Here is a 20,346-nt window from a genome sequence, read left to right as displayed (position 1 = left end):
TTTCCTATTTGTAATGGAGATGAGTGGTACCCGGTGGGGTCTTCTGCTGTTGTAGCCCATCCGCCTCAAGTTTGTGCGTGTTGTGGCTTCACAAATGCTTTGCTGCATACCTCGGTTGTAACGAGTGGTTATTTCAGTCAAAGTTGCTCTTCTATCAGCTTGAATCAGTCGGCCCATTCTCCTCTGACCTCTAGCATCAACAAGGCATTTTCGCCCACAGGACTGCCGCATACTGGATGTTTTTCCCTTTTCACACCATTCTTTGTAAACCCTAGAAATAGTTGTGCGTGAAAATCCCAGTAACTGAGCAGTAACTGAGTGAAATACTCAGACCGGCCCGTCTGGCACCAACAACCATGCCACGCTCAAAATAGCTTAAATCACCTTTCTTTCCCATTCTGACATTCAGTTTGGAGTTCAGGAGATTGTCTTGACCAGGACCACACCCCTAAATGCATTGAAGCAACTGCCATGTCATTGGTTGATTAGATAATTGCATTAATGAGAAATTGAACAGGTGTTCCTAATAATCCTTTAGGTGAGTGTATATGGGAGTAAATAGTATGCAGCTTATACATTGCGTGTAAACAGGAACACTGTTTTCTTGCAATAATCCACTTTCTGGTGTAAATATAAATGTAGTGCATGTAAACGTAGTTACTGTGGCTAGTTTGGGACCTGCAGTATTAAAGAAGACAATGCAGACTCATACAGTAAGTAGTGTAAACAATAGTAATCATATATACAGTGGTCAATTTTACCCTTATCATTGGCTTGCAGGCGGATTGTCCTTAAATGGTCAAAAAGTCGATCGTTGGTAGCGATATAATTTGTATCCAAGACATAAACCAGGCAGAAAACCTGGTCAGAGATGTCAGCATCTTTTTTGTAATATTCCTCATCCTCGGGAGTAAGTTGCTTGTCTATTTTGAACTATGAAAATAAATGTAAAAATAATTTAAAATAAAGGCAAAATATTATAAATAAAAGGAAAATGTCATGACATTTTATTATAAGCATATCAACAGTTTAAATTTGTAATTGTCAAATTGGTATATTGGTATATTACTTTGTAGTTCTCCTTCACATGACCCTGTATAGTGTTCATGATGTCCTCTAATTGTTGTACAGTCAATGTTTCAGGTTCAATGCCAATCATGTCAATGATGACAAAAGGCAAATCTTCAGTCTCATTCCTCTTGATGCGATATGTAGTGAGCTACAAATCAAGACCAAAAGGACAAAAGTACATAAGAACAGTTACCAAGAAATCTTAACTGTTGACATGCACACAATGATGACTTCTCATTGCTTAAATATTTAGAGAGAACTGGAGATTTCTGAGTCTTTGAAAAGGAAAATATCATGATAAGGTTGCTTTATATGACACTAAATGTTATAGAAATAGGTTGCACTGGTGCGCACACACACACACAAAACAGTTACTCTCTCTAATGTCGCTTTTAACCTATGAGTTTCTTTAGTGGAATACAATAGAGAAAGTATTGAAGAGTGTTCAGATCTACTCTTTTCCATATCTTTACCTAAACAGGACACCATATCTTTATTATAAAAGCAGTCTGACTTGTGTGACTTATTTCCAAGTCTTCTGAAGCCATAAGATAGCTTTGTATGATGAATAGACCTAAATTTAAAGCTGAATCGTTTCATTTCTACAACACTAGCGTATCCGAACAGAATTGCTAAAATATATTATTTTTAAAGGGATTTTTTAACACCCTCTATGATTGAAGAAACCGATAGTCCCTCCCTAAACTCACCCATTGGTTCAGCCAATGTCAAGCTGACCAGGCTACTCAAACAAACAAAGCTTTTTTGAAAGCGCTACAGTAACATAAATTGTTATTCGTTGGCTATTAACCTCTGTCAAATCTCAGAAATGCATTTCAAAAGTTGTATGTACAACAAACACGGTGCATTATTGTCAAGCACAATATCTTATGCAGAGGGGAAAATTATTAGAATAATGTCTGTCGCACAAAGATATTGTATGACTTATGTTTTGGAGTATATTGCACTAGTTGTATGGAATACTTTTATGGTGCTTTTTGTTTTATTTTTGGGCTTAACAGCTTGTGTTGGCTGAGCCAATTGGAACAATATGAGGGTAATCAAATAATCACATCATTTTAATTTTAACAGTTAATAATAATAATAATATCTAACTATACAGTATGAACAAGGACCTTTAAAAATACCTACTTTTTTTGTGAAACTGTGACTCTTGTCAACTGCATCAGCGAGTGCTTCGCAAACAATCTCTCCTTGAAAGGTACTGAGGACAGAGTTAATAAAGCTGGACTTTCCTGCTCCAATTTGTCCAGTTACTAGGACCTTGATGCACTTTACATCTGTATTGCTCACAGCAAAACTTTCTAGGCGTTCTTTCAGCACTTTTTTCTGACTGTGTCAAGACAAGAGACAAAATTATTCGGGAGAAGAAAAAAAAATCACAGTTGCAACTGAGTCACATTACAACAAATGAGGATGTTGTAGTGTGGATGTGGCCTCAGATAAACACATGACTGCCCACATTTACATGTCAACAATGTCTACTGTTATCAGAAAATTGGCCCACTCAGTTGTGGTGAAGTAAAAAGGAGAATTGTTGCCATTCCAAAAACACTATAAGAACTAAGTTAAAGGTAAAATTGTGGGAAAATCTGCAAAAATCCTAGCTGTGTAACCAGTTCATCAACCTTGAAAAGTAGGCATTCCTCATAATATGTTTTGCAAAATAATTAATTTAGGTCTTTTTACAAAAATATGTGCTTTATATTTTTGCTCTGGCATGCCCAATGGTAATGTTCTGCACCCATTAGTGAACTCACTTTAAGCATGGCTGTATCCACCATTGAGGTCACCAAGGTCCGGACCTCTGTATTTTTTCCTGAGGTGTAAATTAAAAGTCATAAAATAATTGCCTAATAATAACTGTTTGGTGCCGTAAAGATAACCGACCTTCTCAGGTGACAGCTTGCTTGAGTTGACCAATGAAATCAGCTGGGGGTGGGCTTTGTGGGCAGACAAACTGGACAGGGCAGGCACCTTAACCGCCAAAGCGTTATGAGGTAATTGAGAAATGGACTGATAATGATATGCTTTTCTTTCATATCAGTTTGTGTAGGGTTGAAATGCATGTTAAAATGATGAGGTACCACTATATATTTTTATTTTCATTGTAAGATTATCATAGCAGAGGCTGGTAACATTTGCAAATAAATATTAATTTACCTGTGTTTACTTTCTTTACTGACACAGACGAAAATGAAAAAACTGCATCAATTAAAGCTCAGCTTTGGGAAGGGAAGCAACAGGGGACAAGACGAGAGAAAAAGAGAAAGAGATGATGGAGAAAGAGCAGGTACAACCCATTGTGCCCAGACTATGATTAGCATTGTGTTACTGTGCTGTTTAACACAAACAATAACTGACCTGATCTCATACAAACAATGTAGGCCACAGAGATATATGTTCTTTGGTAATTAGAGTGAAGCCTATAGGTTCAATATAATTTAATAAGTATAGTGATATAATACAGTATAGTTCTATTGTATAGATATCATTTTGTATAAAACACATTTTGCTTACTCTAGCGATGTGATTGGTCGGATTATATGGCCTGGCTCCTACTGAACCTTGTTTATAAAACTCCATTTCAGTAGATTGCAAGTTAAGGTAATCCTGCTTAGAATGATTGTGTAAACGTGTGTGGCTTGCTGTCCTGGGCAAAGGGCTCGAGGCTTGACCTGACCTCGAATACCTCCCAAAAGATGCCACAAAAACGGGACAGCAAGCTGTTGTCTACGGATCCTTGTGTTTGAAACGAGCTAAAATGTATTGCGAAGTCTCTTGTGTCATTAATCTCAAAAATCATATCACCGTTATTGAAATTGTTTTTGATTGTGATACATACTGATATTGAATTAATGCCCATCCCTATGTTGAGCTAATAGAAAACATGGTAACGTGGAAAACGTAAAATCTTCGGACGCCTGAATGTAATTGTTTGTTAGATTAAATGTCAGGAAACATTCATGCATGAGCATACAAATAACATCAATTAAAGTTGGTTTGTAATGAAATTAGAAGGCACCTGGAACTGAGTGTCCAAGCGAATACTGTGGTCTGATGTTTATTAACTTAAGCGTATAGTTTGGAGCTTTGTTTCCCATTTCATGACTCTGAATAAATGGCACGGGGTGACTCGTCTCCTTTGACGAGGATGTATGAAAATAGTGGGAGTTTGTGACTTGTAATAATTCTAAAGAAAATGAAAAACTGGTGTATGAAGCAAGGTGTCAAGCCAAGTCATTCAGCATTTATGAAAACCTGTTACTTTAAGCTTAGGTGGAGTGTAAAAATATGGCAGATGTTGCACGCTTTTAAAATCATGCAGCAATTAAGTTGTATGTTCAAGCTTGTAAATAAAGTTTGTGATCCAAATAAGGCAAAAGTAGAGAAGACTGTCTGTACAATAAAGTGATAGATTGATGAAGCATTTGTCCTGATAGGAGGAGGGAAAGACATGTTATAGTGTTATCGAGGCTGCGCAGCGAAGCGATCTCGAATGCGAAGAGGAGGCGAGTTTGCGGAATAATTATTAATGGGTTGGGGTGCATGATCCGCCTCTTGCAGACCTGTATTGGATCTTGTCTACTCTGACAGAGGCTGTATTAAATTGCGGTGTGATGGTCAAAATGTCTGCGTTGGTTTGAAAATAAGTTGTAAAGAGAGTATAGGTGCATTGAAAGGAATTCGCTGTTGCATGATTGCCCCTGTGTTGTGAATGGGAGAAATCACTCTCCGGGTGGCATTTTGAAGGGAGAATGATCGTGATATTCATGTTAGAAGTAGACAAACAGAATTACTGAATGGATCGCAACCTAAACAGGCTGCATGGCGAGATAATGAGGCTGACGGGAATCAGCTGTGCAGGAGAACCTGATTGAAACACTGGGGAGTGTTGGAATGATGAATTATATCAATACAATTTTGTTCCCCTCGTGTTCAAATGGAGCTGGGATAGAATTAGAACCGGAGCAGCTCCCGTTCGCAGAAGCAAAGCGCGATGTACCGCTTCGGGGGTAAAAACTTAGGTAAGAGAACATAAATTATGTTATAATTTATCATAAAATATATTAACCGATGGTCCGAGTCGCTTGTGTGGGTCTTCTCATGGGCAATGGGCGAGGCCGAATGCTGAAAGACTCCATGTAGAGGTAAGCGGCTGTTTATTTATGCAATCTCCACAGAGGAGCCGTCGATGTTCAGCTTAGACTTGAGAAAAAGAATTGTTAAAGCTCACAAAGCAGGAGAAGGATATACACATTTATCAAAGCATTTTCAGGTGTCAAGAACTGCTGTGAGAAGTATTATCAAGAAGTTTGAAGAGACCCACACAGTGGAGAACAAGACTGGCAGAGGCAGGAAGCGAAAGATTTCAAAAACCTTGGAAAGAATACTGGTGAGAGAGGTTTCTAGAGACCCAAGAACAACTGCAAAGACACTAGTGAATGATTTAGCCAAGTCTGGGATTGATGTCTCAACGAAGAGTCACAAGAGCCCTGCACAGGAATGGACTGCAATGTTGTAGACCAAGAAAAACTTCTGAAGAAGAGACACCTACAAGCTAGACTGACGTTTGCCAAGGATAACCTAGAGAAAAATTATGCATACTGGAAACGTGTCCTTTGGTCAGATGAGACAAAATTAGAGCTCTTTGGTCATAGAAATGTTGCCTATGTTTGGAGAAAGAAGGGAGATGCGCTCAGCCCAAAGAACACCATTCCCATAGTGAAACATGGCGGTGGGAGTATAATGCTGTGGGGATGTTTCAATGCGTCTGGAACTTGGAATCTCATCATGGTCAAAGGAATCATGAAAAAGGAAGACTACGAGAAGATTTTGAAAGACATCCTCAGGCAATCTGCAACAAAACTTGGTTTGGGTCAACATTTTGGCTTCCAGCATGATAACGACCCAAAGAATACCTCACTTCTGGTGAAGAACTACCTACAAATGAGCAAAGTGAATGTCCTTAACTGGCCTGCAGAAAGCCAAGACTTGAATCCCATAGAGTCCATAAAAGGAGACCAAAAAATCTGGAGGAGCTTGAGAGATTTGCTAAGGAGGAATGGGCTGCGACTCCTCAGGAGAAATGCCCAAAACGTATTGAGAACTACAACAAACAAATAAATGCTGTTATCAAGCAAAAGGGATACACTATTGACTATTAACATCTAATAGAGGGCTAATAATTTTGACCTGTAGATTTTTTTATTCTTGGTTATAATTTTGTTTCTATTTGTATTATAAACACTCTAAGTTGCCTGAATAAACTATTATGTTTAGAAATGCTATGTTGAAAAGTCTTTGCTCCATTAAACAGCACTTGGGAATTATTTGAAAAATAACTAAATATTTCAAAGGGGGCTAATAATTCTGTCTTCAACTGTATTTAAATCAGTCAACCTCCCACTAAGACTTTGTGAAATGTTTAATGTTACTCTAATTGCTGCCATTTTAGTGCATTTATATCTTTATACTGTGGAAGGCTTTGTTTGGAAAATGCTAATAATGCAATCTATTGTTACATATTGTTTTGTTTTCTTTCCTAAGATGGAAATAAAATCAATTTGACAGGAAAAAATATACAGCATAGAGTCAAATTTCAGCACTTTCAAAATCTGCAATCTTGATCTCTGTGGGCCTGGGTAGCTCAGCAAGTATTGACGTTGACTACCTCCCCTGGAGTCGAGTGACTCCAGCCAGGTCTCCTAAGCAACCAAATTGGCCTGGTTGCTAGGGAGGGTAGAGTCACATGGGGCACTGCTCCTTGTGACAGTGATTAGTGGTTCTCGCTCTCAATTGGGCATGTGGTAAGTTGTGCATGGATCGTGGAGGATAGCATGAGCCTCCATATGCTGGGAGTCTCCGCAGTTTCATGCACAGCAAGCCATGTGATAAGATGCACTGATTGACTGTCTCAGAAGAGGAGGCAACTGAGACTTGTCCTCTGCCACCCGAATTGAGGTGAGTATCCGCGCCACCACGAGGACCTAGTAGTGGGAATTGGGCATTCCAAATTGGGAGAAAAAGGTATAAAAAAATTAATAAATATATAAACAATCTTGATCTCTAAAGCACACTTAATGTTGTTCTAGATCATAAGGCATGATGTTATTGTGCCCTAGAAGCCAGCCTGAAATCCTCTTAAAGGGTATTTTCATACATGGCTGTCTGTATGGCACTGACTGATTGGGCAACAAGGCCTTCTGTTTTGACTGAAAGAAATATTTTATGCTGCACAAATAACACATGATCTACAAGATTTTTTAAACAAAATCGAGGCTCTGTAATTTCATACAAGTCTAAACTCAATATCAAAGCACACATTTGTGAAAGAAACAAAATAACAACACGCAAAGAAAGAATGGAAGGAAGAAAAAATAGTAGTTGTTCAACTCAAAAAGCCTTGAACAGAAGCAATTCAAAAGTTTTAAGTTGTGGACAAAATTGTGATGGCCATTATGAGAACACATAATTAAAGTTAAAGGAATATTCAGCGTTCATCACAAGTTAAGCTCAATGGACATAATTTGTTGTTTGCATGGCACTGACTGATTGGGCAACAAGGCAGCTGCCTTCTGTTTTGACAGCAACCCTTGAGGAAACAAAACTCCTATGCTGCACACATTGGGCAGCATGAGGGTTTTGTTTCCTCATGGGTTTAAATTTGTGCTTTGATATCGAGTTTAGACTCACATGAAATCACAGGGTCTGGATTTTGTTGAACAAATCCTGTAAATCATGTGTTATTTGAAATAACACATGATTTACAGACCTGCCAACCTGTATGCATTTTGACATCAAAGTACGCTGGTAAGATCTGTCGCTCTAAACTATGCAAAAAGCTGGTGACTCATTTATGTTCAATTGTGCATGTGCAGTACTCAAGTCTAACAGCAAGAGGCAGCAGCATCTAGCTTGCTGAAATGCAAAAGAAGAAGAAGAAGAGTTCGACCAATCATAGCGCTGGGTTCATTCCGCCAACTATCAATCGGGGATGATTGCCAAATGCATAATGTCAATCATTTCTAGAGATTGCAACTCTATAGCGACAAAAAATAGGTTTTATCCCTCTCGTTCTTCCTCCGTCTGGCTGGTTCCTCAAGTGAGGACAGTGCTTTTAACTCCTTTGCAAAGGTAAACGGGCTGGGGTGGATGTGAAAAGAAGAAATTGTGAACTGAGTTAACTTAACGCAGACCTGCCAAACTTGGGAAATATTTAACGTTAATAACTTTAGGCTAACGTTACGTCATTTGCAAGCTAGCTTGCTTGTTCACCAGGCATTTAAGCTGGCAATGTAATGTTAAATTATATGGTCCGTGCGTCACAGATTGTTAAACCTGATTTTCCATAGTACCGTATTCATAATTATTATAGGAGCCAAACCCATCAGGAGTTTGAGAGGAGCAGATCATGTCATGATGAACAAAAAGGAGCGCATGTGCCGCATAAATACCGTTACCTAGAAAGTTACCTGGAGGTGTGTGTTTTTTATATTTTTTAAGTTGGCTTGTGAAAGCCAACTTACTGAAATCCTATTTAAACTTATTATTAAGTTGGCTTGTGAAAGCCAACTTACTGAAATCCTATTTAAACTTATTATTATTATTAAGTTGGCTTGTGAGAGCCAACTTACTGATATTGTACTTTGTAAATTTCTATATCTAACTCCTCCTAGAGCTTTTAAGCTACAGGCACCAAACTCGGCACAGACCTTCAGACTAATCCCGAATAGTGTGCTATATCTTTTCTAACTGAACGGACTTACGGTTTTCCCACAGCGGATGATCAAAAACTGGAAAAGTCCCATTGACTTAAGAGGATTTATTTTATCAAGCAGCCAAAAAGTAATGACCTAAAACATCCTAGCATCGCCTAGCGAAGTGCTAAAACATGCTAAAAACGTGCTAGCATCATGCTAACACATGCTAACATTGCCTAGCGAAGTGCTAAAACAAGCTAAAAATGTGCTAGCATCATGCTAAAATTGCCTAGCGAAGTGCTAAAACATGCTTAAAATGTGCTAGCATCATGCTAACACATGCTAGCATCGCCTAGCGACGTGCTAAAACATGCTAAAAACGTGTTATCATGCTAACACATGATAGCATCACCTAGCGAAGTGCTAAAACATGCTAAAAACGTGCTAGCGAAGTGCTTACACATGCTAGAAACGTGCTAACATCATGTTAACACATGCTAGCATTGCCTAGTGAAGTGCTAAAACATGCTAAAAACGTGCTAGCATCATGCTAACCACATGCTAGCATCGCCTAGCGAAGAGCTAAAACATGCTAAAAGCGTCGCTAGCATCATGCTTAACACATGTTAGCATCGCCTAGTGAAGTCTTTAAAACATGCTAAAAGCGTGCTAGCATCATGCTAACACATGCACATGCTTAGCATCGCCTAGCGAAGTGCTTAAAACATGCTAAAAGCGTGCTTAGCATCATGCTTAACACATGCTTAGCATCGCCTAGCGAAGTGCTAAAAAATGCTAAAAACATGCTTAGCATCATGCTTAACACATGCTTAGCATCGCCTAGCGACGTCTTAAAACATGCTTAAAAGCGTCTTAGCATCATGCTTAACACATGCTAGCATCGCCTAGCGAAGTGCTAAATCATGCTAAAAGCGTCGTTAGCATCATCGCTAACACATGCTTAACATTGCCTAGCTGAAGTCTTTAAAACAAGCTAAAAATGTGCTTAGCATCATGCTAAAATTGCCTAGCGAAGTGCTAAAACATGCTTAAAATGTGCTAGCATCATGCTAACACATGCTAGCATCGCCTAGCGACGTGCTAAAACATGCTAAAAACGTGTTATCATGCTAACACATGATAGCATCACCTAGCGAAGTGCTAAAACATGCTAAAAACGTGCTAGCGAAGTGCTTACACATGCTAGAAACGTGCTAACATCATGTTAACACATGCTAGCATTGCCTAGTGAAGTGCTAAAACATGCTAAAAACGTGCTAGCATCATGCTAACCACATGCTAGCATCGCCTAGCGAAGAGCTAAAACATGCTAAAAACGTGCTAGCATCATGCTAACACATGTTAGCATCGCCTAGTGAAGTGCTAAAACATGCTAAAAACGTGCTAGCATCATGCTAACACATGCACATGCTAGCATCGCCTAGCGAAGTGCTAAAACATGCTAAAAACGTGCTAGCATCATGCTAACACATGTTAGCATCGCCTAGTGAAGTGCTAAAACATGCTAAAAACGTGCTAGCATCATGCTAACACATGCACATGCTAGCATCGCCTAGCGAAGTGCTAAATCATGCTAAAAACGTGCTAGCATCATGCTAACACATGCTAGCATCGCCCAGCGAAGTGCTAAAGCATGCTTAAAAACGTGTTAGCATCATGCTAACACATGCTAGCATCGCCTAGCGAAGTGCTAAAAAATGCTAAAAACGTGCTAGCATCATGCTAACACATGCTAGCATCGCCTAGCGAAGTGTTAAAACATGCTAAAAATGTGCTAGCATCGCCTAGCGAAGTGCTAAAAATTTTTAAAAACGTGCTAGCATCTGTCTGTCTATCTATCTATCTATCTATCTGAGGGTCAATATATATCTATCTATCTATCTATCTGAGGGTAAATATCTATGTATCTATCTCTCTATCTAACTATCTATTTGAGTGTCTATCTATCTATCTATCTATCTATCTATCTATCTAGCAACTAAGTTAAACTTTACACTACTTTAAACTACAAACTACTTTAAACTTTAAACTAATTTAAACTAATTTAAAATAATTTAAACTTCAAACTACTTTAAACTTCTTCAAACTTTCTGGTCCAAACTTTCACAAGCCAACTTAAAGTTTGTCTCGACAAACTTTTTCTAGTTAAGTTGGCTTGTGAAAGCCAACTTACTGAAATCCTATTTAAACTTATTATTAAGTTGGCTTGTGAAAGCCAACTTACTGAAATCCTATTTAAACTTATTATTATTAAGTTGGCTTGTGAGAGCCAACTTACTGATATTGTACTTAAACTTATTAAGTTGGCTTGTGAGAGCCAACTTACTGAAATCCTATTTAAACTTATTATTAAGTTGGCTTGTGAAAGCCAACTTACTGAAATCCTATTTAAACTTATTATTATTAAGTTGGCTTGTGAGAGCCAACTTACTGATATTGTACTTAAACTTATTAAGTTGGCTTGTGAGAGCCAACTTACTGAAATCCTATTTAAACTTATTATTATTATTAAGTTGGCTTGTGAAAGCCAACTTACTGAAATCCTATTTAAACTTATTATTATTATTATTATTCTGAGACTAAAATTACCAAGACTAACTCCTCCTAGAGCTTTTAAGCTACAGGCACCAAACTCGGCACAGACCTTCAGACTAATCCCGAATAGTGTGCTATATCTTTTCTAACTGATCGGACTTACGGTTTTCCTAAAAATGTTGATCAAACTCGGAAAAAACTCCCATTGACTTAACATTGCGGAATGTTCAGAAATTCAAATCCCAACTGACATTTTCACACACACAGACAAAAAGGGCCTGTCAGCCCTGCATCTCTCCCTCTCTCTCTCCCTCAGAGGATTTCTTTTATCAAGCAGCCAAAAAGTAATGACCTAAAATCTTCATAGCCACATGCTAAAAGCGTCTGCTAGCATCATGCTTAACACATGCTTAGCATCGCCTAGCGAAGTGCTAAAACATGCTAAAAACGTCGTTAGCATCATGCTTAACACATGCTAGCATCGCCTAGCGAAGTGCTTAAAACATGCTAATAACTTGCTAGCATCATGCTAACACATGCTTAGCATCGCCTAGCGAAGTGCTAAAAATGCTAAAAGCGTCTTAGCATCATGCTTAACACATGCTTAGCATCGCCTAGCAAAGTGCTTAAAACATGCTTAAAGCGTCTTAGCATCATGCTTAACACATGCTAGCATCGCCTAGCGAAGTGCTAAAAAATGCTTAAAACGTCGCTAGCATCATGCTAACACATGCTAGCATCGCCTAGCGAAGTGTTAAAACATGCTTAAAAGCGTCTTAGCATCATACTTAACACATGCTTAGCATCGCCTAGCGAAGTGCTTAAAACATGCTTAAAAGCGTCGTTACCATCATGCTAACACATCTTAGCATCGCCTAGCGAAGTCTTAAAACATGCTAAAATTGTGCTAGCATCATGCTAACACATGCTAGCATCGCCTAGCGGAGTGCGAAAACATGCTAAAAACATGCTAGCATCATGTTAACACATGTTAGCATCACCTAGCGAAGTGCTAAAACATGCTAAAAACGTGCTAGCATCATGCTAACACATGCTAAAATCTCCAAGCGAAGTGCTAAAAGATGCTAAAAATGTGCTAGCATCATGCTAACACATGCTAGTATCACCTAGCGAGTACTAAAAAATGCTAAAAACGTGCTAGCATCTATCTGTCTGTCTATCTATCTATCTATCTATCTGAGGGTCAATATCTATCTATCTATCTATCTATCTATCTATTTGAGGGTCAATATCTATCTATCTATCTATCAATCTATCTATCTATCTATCTATCTATCTATCTGAGGGTAAATATTTATCTATCTATATCTATCTATCTATCTGAGGGTAAATATCTATCTACCTATCTCTCTATCTATCTATCTGAGTATCTATCTATCTATCTATCTATCTATCTAGCAACTAAGTTAAACTTTTAACTACTTTAAACTACAAACTACTTTAAACTTTAAACTAATTTGAACTAAACTCATTTAAACTATAAACTACTTTAAACTTCAAACTACTTTAAACAATAAACTACTTTAAAATGCAAACTAATTTAAACTTTAGACTACTTTAAACTTTGAACTAATTTAATCTTCAAACTACTTTAAAATTCAAACTAATTTAAACTTTAGACTAATTTAAACTTTAAACTAATTTAAACTTTAAACTAATTTAAACTATAAACTAAGTTAAACTTTAAACTAATTTAAACTATAAACTAAGTTAAACTTTAAACTACTTTAAACTTTAAACTAATTTAAACTATAAACTACTTTAAACTAATTTAAACTTCAAACTACTTTAAACTTTCTGGTCCAAACTTTCACAAGCCAACTTAAAGTTTGTCTCGACGAACTTTTTTTCTAGTTATTATTATTATTATTATTATTCTTACTAAGAAATTTCTATATCTAACTCCTCCTAGAGCTTTAACTCCACATACTCCAAACTCGGCACAGACCTTCAGACTAATCCCGAATAGTGTGCTATATCTTTTCTAACTGATCGGACTTACGGTTTTCCTAAAAATGACGATCAAACTCGGAAAAAACTCCCATTGACTTAACATTGCTGGAATGTTCAGAAATTTAAATCCCAACTGACATTTTCACACACACAGACAAAAAGGGCCTGTCAGCCCTGCATCTCTCCCTCTCTCTCTCCCTCAGAGGATTTCTTTTATCAAGCAGCCAAAAAGTAATGACCTAAAATCTTCATAGCCACATGCTAAAAGCGTCAGTAAGCATCATGCTAACACATGCTTAGCATCGCCTAGCGAAGTGCTAAAACATGCTAAAAGCGTCATAGCATCATGCTAACACATGCTTAGCATCGCCTAGCGAAGTGCTAAAAATGCTAAAAGCGTCTTAGCATCATGCTTAACACATGCTAGCATCGCCTAGCGAAGTCGTTAAAACATGCTAATAACTTGCTAGCATCATGCTAACACATGCTTAGCATCGCCTAGCAAAGTGCTTAAAACATGCTTAAAAGCGTCTTAACATCATGCTTAACACATGCTTAGCATCGCCTAGCGAAGTGCTTAAAAATGCTAAAAGCGTCATAGCATCATCGTTAACACATGCTTAGCATCGCCTAGCAAAGTGCTAAAACATGCTAAAAACGTCTTCAGCATCATGCTTAACACATGCTTAGCATCGCCTAGCGAAGTGCTAAAAAATGCTAAGAACGTGCTTAACATCATGCTTAACACATGCTTAGCATCGCCTAGCGAAGTGTAAAAACATGCTAAAAGCGTCTTAGCATCATGCTAACACATGCTAGCATCGCCTAGCGAAGTGCTAAAAAATGCTAAAAACGTGCTAGCATCTTGCTAACACATGTTAGCATCGCCTAGCAAAGTGCTAAAACATGCTAAAAACGTGCTAGCATCATGCTAAAAACGCCTAGCAAAGTGCTAAAACATGCTAAAAACGTAATAGCATCATGCTATCACATGCTAGCATCGCCTATCGAAGTGCTAAAACATGTTAAAAATGTGCTAGCATCATGCTAACACATGCTAGCATCGCCTAGCGAAGTGCTAAAAAATGCTAAAAACGTGCTAGCATCTATCTGTCTGTCTATCTATCTATCTATCTGTCTATCTATCTGAGGGTCAATATCTATCTATCTATCTATTTGAGGGTAAATATCTATCTCTCTCTCTATCTATCTATCTATCTATCTGAGGGTAAATATCTATCTATCTATATCTATCGATATATCTGAGGGTAAATATCTATCTATCTATATCTATCTATCTATCTGAGGGTATATATCTATCTATCTATCTATCTATCTATCTGAGTGTCTATCTATCTATCTATCTAGCAACTAAGTTAAACCTGAAACTACTTTAAACTACAAACTACTTTAAACTTTAAACTCATTTAAACTATAAACTACTTTAAACTTCAAACTACTTTAAACTATAAACTACTTTAAACTAATTTAAACTTCAAACTACTTTAAACTTCTTCAAACTTTCTGGTCTAAACTTTCACAAGCCAACTTAAAGTTTGTCTCGACGAACTTTTTCTAGTTAAGTTGGCTTGTGAGAGCCAACTTACTGATATTGTACTTAAACTTATTATTATTATTATTATTATTATTATTAAGTTGGCTTGTGAAAGCCAACTTACTGAAATCCTATTTAAACTTATTATTATTATTATTATTCTTCTTACTAAGAAATTTCTATATCTAACTCCTCCTAGAGCTTTAACTCCACATACTCCAAACTCGGCACAGACCTTCAGACTAATCCCGAATAGTGTGCTATATCTTTTCTAACTGATCGGACTTACGGTTTTCCTAAAAATGACGATCAAACTCGGAAAAAACTCCCATTGACTTAACATTGCGGAATGTTCAGAAATTTAAATCCCAACTGACATTTTCACACACACAGACAAAAAGGGCCTGTCAGCCCTGCATCTCTCCCTCTCTCTCTCCCTCAGAGGATTTCTTTTATCAAGCAGCCAAAAAGTAATGACCTAAAATCTTCATAGCCACATGCTAAAAACGTGCTAGCATCATGCTAACACATGCTAGCATCGCCTAGCTGAAGTGATAAAACATGCTAAAACGTCGCTAGCATCATGCTAACACATGCTAGCGTCGCCTAGCGAAGTGCTTAAAACATGTTAAAAGCGTCATTAGCATCATGCTTAACACATGCTTAGCATCGCCTAGCGAAGTCGTTAAAACATGCTAAAAACGTCTTAGCATCATGCTTAACACATGTTATCATCGCCTAGCGAAGTGTTAAAACATGCTTAAAACGTGCTTAGCATCATGCTTAACACATGCTTAGCGTCGCCTAGCGAAGTGCTTAAAACATGCTAAAAACGTCTGCTAGCATCATGCTTAACACATGCTTAGCATCGCCTAGCGAGTCGTTAAAACATGCTAAAAATGTCTTAGCATCATGCTAACACATGCTAGCATAGCCTAGCGAAGTCGCTAAAACATGCTAAAAACGTCTTAGCATCATGCTTAACACATGCTTAGCATCGCCTAGCCGAAGTGCTAAAAAATGCTAAAAACGTCATTAGCATCATGCTTAACACATGCTAAGCATCGCCTAGCGGCAGTCTTAAAACATGCTAAAACGTCAGCTAGCATCATGCTTAACACATGCTTAGCATCGCCTAGCGAAGTCGTTAAAAATGCTAAAAATGTCTTAGCATCATGCTAACACATGCTTAGCATCGCCTAGCGAAGTCGTTAAAACATGCTAAAAACGTCTAGCAGCATCATGCTAACATCGCTTAGCGCAGTGCTAAAACATGCTAAAAGCGTGATAAAGCATCATGCTAACACATGCTTAGCATCGCCTAGCGAAGTGCTAAAAATGCTAAAAGCGTCATAGCATCATGCTAACACATGCTAGCATCGCCTAGTGAAGTGCTAAAACATGCTAAAACGTGCATAGCATCATGCTAACACATGCTAGCATCGCCAAGCCGAAGTGCTAAAAGATGCTAAAAGCGTGCTAGCATCATGCTTAACACATGCTAGCATCACCTAGCTGAAGTACTAAAAAATGCTAAAAACGTGCTAGCATCTATCTGTCTGTCTATCTATCTATCTATCTATCTATCTGAGGGTCAATATCTATCTATCTATCTATCTATCTATCTATCTATCTATCTATCTATCTATTTGAGGGTCAATATCTATCTATCTATCTATCTATCTATTTGAGGGTCAATATCTATCTATCTATCTATCTGAGGGTAAATATCTATCTATCTATATCTATCTGTCTATCTGAGGGTAAATATCTATCTATCTATCTCTCTATCTATCTATCTGAGTGTCTATCTATCTATCTATCTATCTAGCAACTAAGTTAAACTTTTAACTACTTTAAACTACAAACTACTTTAAACTTTAAACTCATTTAAACTATAAACTACTTTAAACTTCAAACTACTTTAAACTATAAACTACTTTAAACTATAAACTACTTTAAAATTCAAACTAATTTAAACTTTAGACTAATTTAAACTAATTTAAACTATAAACTACTTTAAAATTCAAACTAATTTAAACTTTAGACTAATTTAAACTTTAAACTAATTTAAACTATAAACTAATTTAAACTTCAAACTACTTTAAACTTCAAACTTTCTGGTCCAAACTTTCACAAGCCAACTTAAAGTTTGTCTCGACGAACTTTTTCTAGTTATTAGTGGTGCTTGCAAAGCATCACTATTGTAATCTCACATACTTATTATACTTTTTATTTTTATTTTTATTTTTATTAGTGGTGCTTGCAAAGCATCACTATTGTAATCTCACATACTTATTATTTTTATTTTTATTTTTATTATATCTCTTAACAAAACTTCGGCACCTAACTCGTCCCCAGACCGCTTAGCGTAGACCCACCGAATGAGGTATCAAATCGAACGGCCTATTGAGGACACGTGTGCTATGACTTTTATAAGTTTATCGGGTACGGTATTTGCCCCAGGGGCAAAAAAGCGCCTAAAAAATCCCATAGACTTAACATTGCGGCAAACTTTGACGAAGTCACAGCTCCGAAGCGAGGATTTCGCGAGAAACAAGTGATTTGCCACATTTGAAGAGGCTGGCAGACTCTGTAAGAGCATACCTCAATATGGGGTAAAAGTTGCACCCCTGGGGGCAGGAGCTGCCCAAAGTTGCAGGAGCTGCCCCCATTGACTTACTATGGTGAAGGACGTACTATGGTGAAGGACGGCCCATGAAATGAAATGCATAGGGATTTTGTATTGAACATAGCTCTGGATCACAGTGTCATAGAGACAAGGGGTGGGCTCATTTTACTCAGATGACCAATCAGTCTCTCAGGATCATTGTGAAGCTATCAAGCCACGCCCTAGCAACCATTTAGAGCACCTTACCAACAAGTCCCATAGACTTCTAATGAAAGAGATCAAAGGGATATCTCCAGATAGAACTGTCATAGAAACACAAGGGTGGTCTCGCTTGACTCTGGGCAGCAAACAGCCAATCATGAATCACCTCAACACTTCCTAGCCCCTCCCTAGCAACCATTGTCGAGCAACTTAGCAACCAAAATCCATAGAGGGATATCTTCCATTCTGAATGTCACAGAGGCATGGGAGTTGGTTTATATCATTCATACTGACAAGCAGCCTTTGGAGTTTCATGATTGGCAGCTGCCAAGCCACTCCCTAGCAACTAAACAGAGTACCCTAGCAACCGTTTAGCAATAACTATATCTCTGCACCAGAAAATCAGACAGACTTCTGGGTTGATTTATTTCAATCAGGATGGCAAGGAGACTTCATAAGTATCACTATGGTAACTGCCTAGCAACCAGATGGGGTTACCCTAGCAACAGAGTAACAAATCACATATCTTTGCAACAGAAAACAGTATAGATTTCCGGGTTGACTTATTTCACTCAGGATGGCAAGGACACTTGATTAGTATCACTATGGTAACTGCCTAGCAACCAGATGGGGTTACCCTAGCAACCGAGTAACAAATCACATATCTCTGCATCAGAAAAACGTAGAGACTTCTGGCTTGGTTTATTTCACTCAGAATGGCAAGGAGACTTCATAAGTATCACTATGGTAACTGCCTAGCACCAAGGAGGGGTTACCCTAGCAACCAAGTAACAAATCACATATCTCTGGAACAGAACATCGTAGAGACTTCCTGGTTGACTGATTTTACTCAGGATAGCAAGGACACTTGACAAATATCACTATGGTAACTGCCTAGCAACCAGATGGGGGTACCCTAGCAACCGAGTAAAAAACACATATCTCAGCAGTTATAAAATGCTATTTGATCGAGTTTTGCCACGGCAAGCACCACTCACATTTTCTTCAGGAAATGTACATTCTAGTTTTTATTTTTATATCTCTTAACAAAACTTCGGCACCTAACTCGTCCCAAGCACCGCTTGGCGTAGACCCACGAATGAGGTGTCAAATCGAACGGCCTATTGAGGACACATGTGCTATGACTTTTATAAGCTTATCGGGGTACGGTATTTGCCCCAGGGGCAAAAAAGCGGCCTAAAAATCCCATAGACTTAACATTGAGACAAACTTTGACGCGTCACAGCTCCAAGCTGAGGATTTCAGTAGAAACGTGTGATTTGCCACATTTGAAGAGGCTGGCAGGCTCTGTAAGAGCATACCTCAATATGGGGTAAAAGTTGCACCCTGGGGGCAGGAGCTGCCCAAAAATGCCCCAATTGACTTATAATGGTGTAGGACGGCCCATGAAATGAAAAGGCATAGGGATTTGTATTGAACATAGCTCTGGATCACAGTGTCATAGAGACGAGGGGGTGGGCTCATTTTACTCAGACAACCAATCAGTCTCTCTGGATCATTGTGAAGCTATCAAGCCACGCCCTAGCAACCATTAAGAGCACCTTAGCAACAAGTCCCATAGACTTCTATTGAAAAAGATCAAAGGGATATCTCCGGATAGAAGTGTCATAGAAACACAAGGGTGGTCTCGCTTGACTCGGGACAGCAAACAGCCAATCATGCATCACTTCAACACTTCCTAGCCCCTCCCTAGCAACCATTGTCGAAAGCACCTTAACAACCAAAATCCATAGAGGGATATCTTCCATTCTGAATGTCACAGAGGCATGGGAGTTGGTTTATATCATTCATACTGACAAGCAGCCTTTGGAGATTCATGATTGGCAGCTGCCAAGCCACTCCCTAGCAACTACACAGAGTACCCTAGCAACCGCTTAGCAGTAACTATATCTCTGCACCAGAAAATCAGAGAGACTTCTGGGTTGATTTATTTCAATCAGGATGGCAAGGAGACTTGATAAGTATCACTATGTTAACTGCCTAGCAACCAGATGGGGTTACCCTAGCAACCGAGTAACAAATCACATATCTCTGCATCAGAAAAACGTAGAGAGTTCCGGGTTGACTTATTTCAATCAGGATGGCAAGGACACTTCATTAGTATCACTATGGTAACTGCCTAGCAACCAGATGGGCTTACCCTAGCAACCGAGTAACAAATCACATATCTCTGCATCACAAAAACATAGAGACTTCCGGGTTGACTTATTTCAATCAGGATGGCAAGGAGACTTGATAAGTATCACTATGTTAACTGCCTAGCAACCAGATGGGGTTACCCTAGCAACCGAAGTAACAAATCACATATCTCTGCATCAGAAAAACGTAGAGACTTCCGGGTTGACTTATTTCAATCAGGATGGCAAGGACACTTCATTAGTATCACTATGGTAACTGCCTAGCAACCACATGAGCTTACCCTAGCAACCGAGTAACAAATCACATATCTCTGCATCAGAAAAACGTAGAGACTTCCGGGTTGACTTATTCCAATCAGGATGGCAAGGACACTTGATTAGTTTCACTATGATTACTGCCTAGCAACCAGATGGGGTTACCCTAGCAACCGAGTAACAAATCACATATCTCTGCACCAGAAAATAGTACTGACT

The 20,346-nt window shown here is 38.4% G+C and overlaps 1 protein-coding gene across 2 annotated transcripts in view; it reads right to left on the bottom strand.

The window, feature by feature from the left end:
* Window positions 1-20,346, bottom strand: part of LOC127645531 (interferon-induced protein 44-like) — a 65,134-nt gene that overhangs the window by 12,001 nt on the left and 32,787 nt on the right. For both annotated transcript variants that reach the window (XM_052129179.1, XM_052129180.1), the window contains exons 3-5: window positions 2,224-2,425; window positions 1,070-1,219; window positions 762-933 (exon numbers count right to left, since the gene is read on the bottom strand). In XM_052129179.1, coding sequence (XP_051985139.1) covers window positions 762-933; window positions 1,070-1,219; window positions 2,224-2,425 — 524 coding nt within the window. The remainder of the gene's footprint in view (window positions 1-761; window positions 934-1,069; window positions 1,220-2,223; window positions 2,426-20,346) is intronic.

The sequence above is a fragment of the Xyrauchen texanus genome, chromosome 6, assembly GCF_025860055.1.
Source record: "Xyrauchen texanus isolate HMW12.3.18 chromosome 6, RBS_HiC_50CHRs, whole genome shotgun sequence".
Lineage (NCBI taxonomy): Eukaryota > Metazoa > Chordata > Actinopteri > Cypriniformes > Catostomidae > Xyrauchen > Xyrauchen texanus.
This window is presented reverse-complemented; position numbering and strand designations above follow the sequence as displayed.